This window comes from Stegastes partitus, unplaced genomic scaffold (assembly GCF_000690725.1).
Source record: "Stegastes partitus isolate 25-593 unplaced genomic scaffold, Stegastes_partitus-1.0.2 Scaffold2381, whole genome shotgun sequence".
NCBI lineage: Eukaryota > Metazoa > Chordata > Actinopteri > Pomacentridae > Stegastes > Stegastes partitus.
This window is the reverse complement of record NW_007580112.1, coordinates 1-11400: the sequence shown is the minus strand read 5'-3', so window position 1 is coordinate 11400 and position 11400 is coordinate 1. Positions and strand designations below refer to the sequence as shown.

Here is an 11400-nt window from a genome sequence, read left to right as displayed (position 1 = left end):
CGTCCTTACAACCGTACAACAAAAGCCATGATGTATTCGTGTCTGTATTGAGCACTGCCCCCTTGTGAGGTATGTCACGTATGAACAGGGTTTTAGACGTGTTCAAAGTCGCATTTTAATCCTCTGCTGACGTCACTGATAGGCTAGATTTGTTTTGTAAATGTAATTGGTCACTGACTGTTGATGAACTTCACTATTGTTGGACTGCAAGCATCCTACATTCAAAAACTCTCTTCAGGCAAAAGTAGAAAAAGCTCACTTTAGTCTTCATCTGCTTATTTGTAGACTTGTTCCTCCCTTTACACTGGAGCTGGATCTCTGCCTTCACATTGTCAGTGCATTTTATGTTCAACACTTTTGCTTCTCTTTTCGCCTTTTAGCCTTTTATTGGTAATCAACCCTTAAATATGCAATTCATGGTCGGCCCCCTAAACCTCCAGCCCACCAGGACACCCAGCTTCTTTCGTTTTCCTTGAATTATTCAACAGTGAAATTATTAGTAATAGTAACCACATCGAAGCCTAGAACCCCTTTATTCTACATGTATTGTTTTAAAAATCACCAAAAGTAAATCAGGTGCACTTTATGGATTCTGTAACAAGTGCATTCTGTGTTTAAGCACAGCAGCGAGGAGACAAGTTTGGAAACAAATTAAAATGCAAATAGTAAAATATCTATAATACATAGGGTCACCTGAGGCTACAGGGAAGAGGTTGGAATTGTTGTTTCCAAGTTTTTCTATTTTTGTAAAATAGATAATCAAATAAATTCAACTTTTCTTAGTTCTCCTTTTTTTTTTTTTAAAGTTAAGTTAAATGATTTGTGGTAATATAACCGAGTAATACAGCACAGAAGACATTTCTGAATTCTGTCTTCTTCTTTGCAGAGAGGTTTAGGACTTTATATTGCAGGAAAAACAAGCTAACAGTGAGTATAAGTGTGGCGATGCATCAACACAGTTGTTGGACGTGTGTGTTTTCATTTGGAGAAAAAAACAAACCCACAGAGACGCATGTTGTACCTGAGCACAGACCAACGATCAGTTTAATATATTCAAAAGCAAACATGCAACAGCAGACAGTAATTAGTTAGACGTGTTTCTCCAGGCGGTGCTCTGATGATATAAACATGTCACTTCTGTTCATGATCACAACAGAAATAACTACAAATGAATACATGTGCCGATGCATCTGTTCACTCTGACGGGACAGAACAGCATTTTCAGGTGTGTAGAAATTTCCTTCATTTTCAGCCCGTAGATGATCGGATTACAGATCGGAGTATAGACCACGATCTGCAGAGTCATGATAAATCGTGCTTTTGGGGGAAAATCTGACTGCAATTTAACAATCGTGAAATCATACGTAAACAAACAAGAAAAGTTGATTAAGACAAACAGGTGAGGTAAACAGGTCTGTGCAGCTTTTTTCCTGACTTCCCCACAGCTCTGGTAGGCTATGATGAGAATCTTTGTGTACGTAAGAATGATGAAAAGTATTGGAAGAAGCACTACATCAAACACGACTATCACACCGATTATAGACAGCCGTCCTGTACTTATGCAGTGAAGAGAGTTAAACGAGTTGTTGCAAAAAAGTCCGTTCAAACTAAACTTGCACAGTTTCTGATTAGCGAGAAGGGAAAGAGGCAGCGCCACGTGACAAGCAGGTATGATCCAAGCAGAAACCAGCAGAACAATGACGGTTGTTTTTCTCATGATAGTTGTGTAATGCAGAGGTTTGCATATGGACACGTATCTGTCGTAGGCCATGGCTGCCAGCAGCATGAACTCTGAGCAGCTTAAAGAGTAAAACAAAAACACCTGAAAGAGACACGCTTGGTACGATATCACCTGCTTTTCAGACAGAAAATCAGCCAGAAGCTTCGGGTAGATCGCGGTGCTGAACAGAATGGAGTTCAGCAGCAAAGCCGAGATGAAAACGTACATCGGCTCGTGGAGGTTTTTTTGAGTAACAGTCAGGCTAACAATAGAGACGTTGCAGCAAATGATTAGAATGTATGCATTAAGCATGATAAAAAAATAAAGATATCCATATCTGTGCACATCTATGTGTCCAGTCAGAGTTATGTATGTGATATTTAAGTCCATCGCAATGTGAATAAACACAAACACAAAATCAGCCTCACACAGACGGTTTCAACAAAGTAAAGCGGTTGGACGTGTCAGTTGTTCAGTTACCTGGCAGTGAAACGCACACATGCTCCTGCTCAGCATGTCAAGAATGAAGCGTCCGATGTTGGTGAAGCTTTATCAGACTGCGTCACTCTCTGTGGATCTCATTAACCGCCTCACAGAAAGATGTCGTCATCAAACTCTGGCCTCCCGAACCCAGAGGAGAGCGCAGCTACGAATGTTGTACTGCCTCACAACCGGATCTCGGTTCTTGACCATGACAACCGTGATGTATTTGCTTTTCTACATGAGCTGCTGTCAGTGAGGCAGAAATGCTTAAAGTTTTAAATTGAGGAAACACACAACATCCGCTCTAATCTGGGAAACTTCTGAGAGGATGAGTAGTTTGTTGTGTGGAAGACCCAACCCTGAAAAATGTATGAGACAGGGGAGATCAGCACACAAATCTTGTAGGAAGCATTTGAAAGTTTGAATCCCAAACACACATTTGCACCTCGATAAAGCCGATTGAGCCCCACAGTGCAGAACAGAAATGAGAACACCCCCGAGAAATATCCCCTAAATGGCAATCACAGTAAATACTTCAAAGCTGAACTGTAGGATGTTTGCTCACATGTAGAGGTGTAGAGGAACCCCTTTTAGTTCTGTATGGTAAAGATTCAAGAAGCTGCTGGACACATTTCTCAGATGCTTTGGTCCATATTGACACGATGTTAGATTGAGAGTTTGGAGGCCATTAAAGGAGAGTGAACTCATCGTCATGTTAAAGAAACCAGTTTGAGATGATTGGAGCTTTGTGACATTGAATGTTATCCTGCTGGTAGTAGCATCAGAAGATGGTCATGAAGGCATGGACTTGGTCAGCAACAATACTCAGGGAGGCTGTGGAGTTTAAACGATGCTGAATTGGCACTACGGGGCATCATTACACCACCATGAAGCTTTGATACAGGTCAGGATGGATCCATGATTTCATGTTGTTTACACCAAATTCTCATCAGACCGGACAGCGTTTTTCCAATCTTCTATTGTCCAACTTTGGTGAACCCAAGTGAATGACAGCCTTGGTTTAGTGATCTTAGCTGACAGAGGCTGCCGGTGTGGTCTTCTGCCCATTGGTGCTTATTAGAGTTGCCTTTCTGTCATCTCAAAACCAATCTAGATGTTTTCCTCTGACCTCTGGCAACAACAAGGCATTCATCACTGGATATTTTTGGACCGTTCTCTGTAAATGCTGGAGGTGATTGTGTGTAAAATCCCAGTAGAGCCGCAGTTTCTGAAACAGTCAGAACAGCGAATGTGGAACTAGCAACCATGCTACCTTTAAAGTCACTTAAATCCCCTTTCTTCCTTATTCTGATGCTCAGTTGGACTAATTCCAGGTTGTCTGGACTATTTCTAAACGCCATTAAGTTGCTGCCATGTGATTGGCTGGTTAGATATGTGTGATATCTGCAACCTGGGAATGGTGACAAAAACAACAAGCATGTGCCTTGTCGGATCTTGGAGACTGTGCAAACTGTTGTAATTCTTCTCTTGATGGTAGCCTCAGACCCACTTGTCATCTCCAGTGACGATCCTGCACACGAAGGCTGGATCATCCGGACTGCTGATGGACCCAGAATGTGACGTTTTCTCTCCGCTCTAGTTTCAGCTTCATGGAGAAATTTCAAATATGGACACTGAAGTGCAAAAAAAAACAAAACGTGTAATACAGAGCCAGATATCTAATTGCTTGGGTCTAGTGGCACACTGGTGTTTTTAGATGCTGGGGGTCACCACAAGGCAGTATCACCATGGGCGTAGCGGACGCGGGGTACACGGGGGACATGTCCCCCACACTTCCCGTATCTGTGCCCTCTGTCCCCCGCACTTTTTTACAGCCATTACAACCACTTAATTCATTTCTAACATGTGGAAACACGTTTTTCCGAGCCGCCCTTAAACGCATCATTAGTAGACCGCGTTAAACGGCGGCCGTTTAGCTTTAAACATGTCCGCTAAACAAACCAGGAAGCAGAAAACTCTGGACAGTTTTTTCCCAACAAACCGTGTGAGTTGAGTAATGCTGTTTCATGGTGATAATGTTTAGCTAATACAAAGATATTTTATGTGGGATATTATTGCCCGGGACTTTGGCTAAAAGACTTTGAAGAGGACTTTGTCATCCTGAGTTAGCTAAGCTAACTCGCTAGCTTAGCTAACTAAATGTCAATGTAGTTAGCTAAGCTAGCTGATTATAAACCCACTCCTCCTTCATTTCTGTACAGAACATGTGCTCTGGTGCTGATCATTTTAAACAGGAATGGTGTTTTACAGAACTTTTGGTGTTCAGTGTTTTCATGTGGCACTTCATTATCTGGCCATGCACCGTGTAGATGCCCCGGGTCCTTCTATGTCAACTCAACCACAGTTGGCAGCTTTAGATTTTAGATTTTAACTTTGATAGTATATAATTTATTATTGTTATTTTAAAAAAATAAAGTTGGTTCCTTGGTGCTGTGCTGTTTGTGGTTAGTGGTTCTTTACCTGCTAAGGAGAGGTGCAGCTGAATGTGAGAGGATGATAAATCACTCAATGGACCTCTGAACAATTTGTCCCCCCACTTTTAAAATGACGGCTACGCCACTGAGTATCACTACAGATGACTGACAGGTATTCTTCAACAGGACACCATTACTGGACCCCTCCTCCTACAACTATGCAAATATGATTTTTTTTCTCTTCCCCAAACTCAAGGGGGTCATCAAGGGGACCTGTTTTGAAGATGTGAACGGCATCAAGACAGCTGTGACGACGGAGCTGTGGAGGATCCTGGAAGAGTCCTTCCAGGAGTGCATGGCGGCGTGAAGGCAGAGAAGGATGGGGAGGTACGTTGTACGTTACGACTCCAGGGGGATTACTTCAAAGAGGAAAGCTTGTAGTTTGTAGTTTGGGTTTGAAATATATCTTTTGTGACACCAGTCCTGGAACTTTTCTGACACACCTCCTAAGTCACACTGCTGCTGAATGTGCCCATATTTTAGATTAACAATAGTGGGTGTAAACGTTTTTTTTTGGGAGTGCCCAGAGACATCGAGCGATGGGTTATACCTCAGTTTTATGCAAACAAGGAGTGGGTAACGCAAGGCTTCATGCAGAGCCGGCCCTAGGAATAGGCAGTATAGGCAAATGCTAAGGGCGCCGACATCCACGGGGGGCACCACAAGCTTACCCGGCTAACTAACATGTATTCAGGCAAGTATTTATCAACAAGCGGTGATGCAGTTTCTCTACCTGTAGCAGCAAAGACGGTATGTTAGCGTCTTTGCTGCTATTTATTATTAGAAAATCCATCCATCCATTATCCATACACCGCTTAATCCTCACTAGGGTCGCGGGGGGGGGGGCTGGAGCCCATCCCAGCCGACCTAGGTCGAAGGCAGGGGACACCCTGGACAGGTCGCCAGTCCATCGCAGGGCTTATTAGAAAATAATCTGTCAATTTTACAACATACATGTTTCCTCAGTTGGTAAGAATGTGTGTTGATGCATGTGATGGAAAACAAAGGTTCCCACTTCTACTTTGTGGAACTGTACAAGTCCCCTGTACAATGGCACATGTGACATGGGTTCCCACTTAGAAAGCATGGAGTGATGTCCAGACTGGATGAGTGTTAAAGAAATGAATATATACTTTGGTGCATAAAAATAATCAGTTCTCAAACATTTTCAAATACATTTTTGAAGCGTAGAACTTACTGAAATAGAGCACAAGTATGTGGTTTTGATAACATATGCTAAAAATATGTAATAAGTGTAGAATGTAATAACGTAATAACCATATAACAGAAATAAAACAACTGTACCGTGTAATATCATATGTATTTAAACACAATAATTCAAGTAGTAACAGAGTATTGTTCCATAAATACAACCAGGGGTTCAGTTGGGATTTGTAATTTGGGAGAACTCTGGTTTCAGGGCTGCTATGGGTACAACAGCAACACTGACAGAATAAAAATCTTTGTACATACAAATGCAACAATTTATAGTTGTTAAAGAGTTGGCCTATGATTGATGTCATTTGACATACTGCACAAGAATTCCAACAAGGTGGGATCTGCACTGAGAGATCTCTGCTGAATGTGGCAATATGCAAAATGGCCAGCTGATGACAGCAAAAGCTTTCTGCGAGAGCACTCTGCTGTTTATCAGCAGCAAATATAAGAATGATGGTGCTATGCTTCCACTATAGTAGGAGGAAATGTTACACAATATGAAGTAACTGTTTTTCATTCACCAGTATTTACAATAAGAATTGAGGGATTATGCCACTACAGTAATTTCAAAGTCACAGCAACTGGAAAATTATAGTATACAGTTGGAATTTTAATTGACTTTTCATGTGTGTTGACTGTTATTTTTGATGTATCTAGAGTGCAAACATAGGACACTTTCTGTTATTTAACAGCACATGAACAGTACATCATATGAACTGCAAATGCTAAATAAATTCATATAATAACGAGCGTACTGGCAACTCATTACCACCTGTCAATGAAAAAGATTTAGTCTTTTCTGTTCTGGTTATAGTGATGATAACTCTTCAATCAAATCTCATGTGACAGATTTTCTATTGACATATTCCCATAATACTGAAGCAAGAAAAAAAACAAAAGGTTCGCCGGTTTTCAAACTCATTGTATTCTCTCTGAACATTGCAAGCATAGACCGACTGATAATGCAATTTAAAAACGTAAATGTAAAAAAAATGAAACTGAATTACATACCGTGGCCTGTTTCTGTCAAAGTACACAGTCATGCAACAGTTAACACGCTGATGTTTTCCTGTAGTGAACTTAGTGAAACATTTAACATGCACAAGTTTGTACACACTACAGCTGCAGTTAGTCTGGAGTCGTTAGGCCTGAAGGTATGAACGAAGACGTGCTTTAACTGCTGACTGACGATCGAAAACAAATGACAATGACCATCACAATGCAGTATTACACGATTATCGTCAGTTGAAATAATAAACTGGAGTTATTAGTTAGATGGAGGCTAGTGATAGTGTTTAATTTATGATACTTGCAGAAATGCTTTCTTGTTTTTCCATTACAGTGAAATCAGAGCTTTGAATTGACTTCAGTTTGAACATATTAGACCAGTTTGCCTTCACACAACAGCTTCTTGAGACGTTTAGAGATTTCTTTCATTTTCACTCCATATATGATCGGGTTAAAGAGAGGATGATAGATTACTATTTGTAAAGTCATTATCAAATGTGCAGTTTTGGGAAAATAAACTTGCAGCCGAGCTATAATGACATCATACGAGCACAAAACTGAAAGGCTGATTAAGACCAGCAGATGAGGTAAACAGGTCTGTGCTGCTTTTGTTCTGACTTCTTTGCAGCTTCGATAAGATATTATTAGAATCCTTGTGTATGTAAACAGTATGAAAAGCAGGGGGAGAATGGCTACATTAAGCAGAATAACCACGCCATATACTGACAGTGTTCTCGAGGTCACACAGTAAAGCTTGGAAAGTGCGTTATTACAAAAAATCCCAGTCAAAGTAAAGCTACAGAGTTGTAAATTCTTAGTCATTACAGCTGATGGCATAAGCTGAATAGCAGGCAGAAGCCAAGCTAAAAGCAGCAAAACACCGACGGTTGTTTTTCTCATGATAATTGGATATTGCAGAGGTTTACATATAGACACATACCTGTCATAGGCCATGGCTGCTAACAGTAAGAATTCAGATCCGCCTAGAGAATAATAAATAAATGACTGAAGAGCACATAGTGAACGAGCTATGACCTGCTTGTCAGATAAAAAGTCGATCAACAGCTTTGGGTAGATGTTAGTGCTGAAAACAATAGAGTTTAGTAACAAAGCTGCAACGAAAATGTACATCGGCTCATGGAGGCTCTTCTGAATCCAGATGATGAACAAGATAATTAAGTTAATGCAGAGTATTAGAACATACACAGTAAACATAATTGCAAAATACAGAAATCTGTATTTTTGCAGTTCCACATGGCCACCAAAAGTTAGATATGTTACATTAAATTCATCATTCATTTGGTCCATGAAAACTGAACGTGAAATAAAACAGGCAGATTAACGAACTACAACTTGCACAAACATACAAACGTTGTTCTTCCATCACAAATGCACTTCGAGTGTTCACCCCAAAGTGAAGCGTCTGAGCCTGTGGAAAGTTTTATCTGAATGTTTAACCCTCCATGGATCTCATTAAACTCTTTCACGACTAACTTGAAAACAAACTCATTAAACCCTGGAGACTTAAACTTTGACCTCGTTCACTGTGTCGTCTGCACAGCTCGTTAAATGAGAGGAGCCAGGTTTCCATGCAGCTCAAACTTCGAAGAAACTTCAAGAAAAAAGTGAATCAATGCTAATTTACATCCCCTTCTGTTGTGTGAATATTAGTCCACTGGAGCGTTGACACAAACCAAATATAGTGGCTATCAAACACTGTGGATGTTTTCCCCTTTTTAATGCCTTTCAACACTGAATCATAGGCAATTTAATTTTTGACAAGAATTTACCAAAGAAGATTCTTTCATGTCAAGGGCAAACAGATTTCTACAACGTAAGGTCAACATGGATGGAGCTTTGACTTCCTTCAAGTCAGTAATTAGTACATGCATCTTTGCCTCCAATTGTAGTATTGAGCCTGTGTGGATAAGTCTCAGTCTTACCCCATTCTTTTTAGCCAAACTGTCTCAAGATTCTGAGTTGGTTTGAGGTCTGGGCTCTGACTCAACCACTTTGTCGTCGTTGCACCATCGTTTAAAAGATGCTTCAGGTCATTGTCTTGCTGGAAAACAAATCTTCTATCAAGTGGCAGATCTCTTGCAGACTTGCATCAGGTTGTCCTCCAGTATTTCCCCTTTGTTTTGCTGCATTCATTTCACCCTCTGCCTTTACAAGCCTTCCAGGGCCCGCTGCTGAGAAGCATCCCCACATGATGGTGCTGCCACCACCGTGCCTCATGTTGGGGACTGTGTGTTGGATGACGTCGTCTTACTGTGCCAGCCCATTCTGCAGCACACGATGGTCCGGCTCCACCACGCTAACATTCTGCCGTTGGAGGTCAAAACCTACTGGCTTGTCTTTTATTTCTTTAAAGCAGGGGTCTCAAACTCGCGGCCCAGGGGCCAATTGCGGCCCGCGGAACGATATTTTGTGGCCCCCTACCTGAAATCAAAGCTTGGTGTCAGTGTGGCCCATGTGTTTTTTCCCTTGTGTGAGTTGTTGGCCTGGGCATTTTATTTTTTTAACACTTGTGGGCTACCATATCTCAGGCTCGTTACAACAACACGAATTACCAGCGTGGGTCACTTAAAAAGGTGTTTCAGGGCTGTCACCGAGTGGAGGGAAAATACATCCTGTCACCCAGTGCAAACACGTTTTTTTATCACTCAGCCCCAGTCATGTCGTTTTCAAAACCTGCTGTGGAGAGAAAGATTGGCAATGAGCACAGATGATTTCAGGAGGAATAGGAGATGCAATATTTTTTTGTTGAGTACAGTGGCATCCTGATGTGTCTAATATGCACAGATAAAGTTGCGGTGCACAAAGAGTATAACATCAGACGTCATTACTCAACTAGATTGCTGAGGAGCATGAAAAATACCAGGGAGGTGAGCGAGCGGACCGGGTCGCAAGCTTAAAACATGTCTACTGGGGCAACAAGATTTTTTCAAGAAAGCAAGCAAAGAGAGTGATGCGGCAGTCGAAGCTAGCTCCGTGGTGAGTGAGCTCATTGCTAAGGCAGGAAAGCCATTCAAAGACAGCGAGTTCATCAAACAGTGCGTGTTGCAGGCTGTAAGTATAGTCTGTCCGGAAAAGAAGGGTCAGTTTAGTCACATCTGCCTTTCAGCCAACACAGTGGCAGAGCGCATGTCTGTCATGTCAGGTAACATTTACGATCAACTGCGGGACAAAGCTAATCACTTCCATTCATACTCAGTCGCTCTTGATGAGAGCACAGATGTCACTGACAGTGCGTGGCCCACAATATATGTCCATAGTGTTGATGACAATTTTGAAGTAATGGAGAAGTCGCTCACAATGATTCCAATGCATGGCCAGACCACCGCTTAGGAGATATTCTGCCAGCTGTGTGATTCCATTGTGGATGCCGTCTTACTATGGAAGAGTTTTGCTGGAATAACAACTGACGAAGCGCCATCAATGACAGGTGGGATAAATGGACTGGTGGCACTTGTTCAAAGAAAACTGGAAGAGGAGGGCATAGAGGAGGCCATTGCTCTGCATTGCATTATCCATCAGCAAGCCCTTTGACTGCTCCTGTATTAAAGGATCCCAAATGGCTAATGGACTTAGCTTTTCTTGTTGACATCGCACAGGAGCTGAATTTACTGAACAAGAAGTTACACGGCCAGGGCCAGCTTGTCACTGCTGCATATGACAATGTCAGAGCATCCTCCACAAAACTTGTGTTATGGAAAGCCCAGCTTTCCCAGACAAACCTCGGCCATTTCCCAGCATACAAGGCACTCATGGATTGAGGCACTCCATTCAGTGGTGAGAAGGATGCTGGAGGCCATGACAGTATTGTTGCTTAAACAACTTGAAATGACAAAACACAGTCCGTCAGTAAAACAAAATGAAGAAAATGTAGTGATTTGCTCCTGCTGGGATTTAAAATATGACCTGTCAGAGTTGGCGCAGCATATATTTCCGACATTTTCTGTGAGTAAAATGTTGATACCTGCTCTTCATCAATGCATTAAAACATAATGACACCACTATAAATATGGTCACTGAGTTCAAGCAAGCATTTATTGGATAAATGGGTTCTAGAATGGAGAGAATACTGCATAAATATGATTGTATTGGTAAAGTTAATAGAACAGTCCTTAATTTGTATTGGTAAAAGAAAAGAAAATGTAATTTAAACACCTTACAAGGAAATTACAACACTGCAAGACTATTTAAGAAGTCAAGAGTATATTTTATTTTAATCTGACATGACAGAGCATCTTCTTTATGTGTTTGGAGATTTCTTTCATTTTTACTCCATATATAATTGGATTAAACAGAGGACTGTACAAAACCACTTGTAAACTCATCATTAATCTCACAGTTTTTTGAAAATCTGATTTCAGTTCAGCTATAATGACATCATATGCACACATAGCGGAGAAACTAATTAAAACAAACAAGTGAGGCAAACAGGTCTCTGCAGCTTTCCTCCTCACATCT

General features: G+C 41.3%; 2 protein-coding genes across 2 annotated transcripts; both read right to left on the bottom strand.

The window, feature by feature from the left end:
• Window positions 1–1162: 1162 nt before the first annotated feature.
• LOC103374867 (olfactory receptor 6F1-like) lies at window positions 1163–2110 on the bottom strand. Its single transcript, XM_008305019.1, has one exon. It carries the CDS (start codon window positions 2108–2110, stop codon window positions 1163–1165), a length of 948 nt encoding a protein of 315 aa, XP_008303241.1.
• Window positions 2111–7296: 5186 nt separating this feature from the next.
• LOC103374866 (olfactory receptor 6K3-like) lies at window positions 7297–8223 on the bottom strand. Its single transcript, XM_008305018.1, has one exon. The coding sequence runs from the start codon at window positions 8221–8223 to the stop codon at window positions 7297–7299; it is 927 nt and encodes a 308-aa protein (XP_008303240.1).
• Window positions 8224–11400: the final 3177 nt, after the last annotated feature.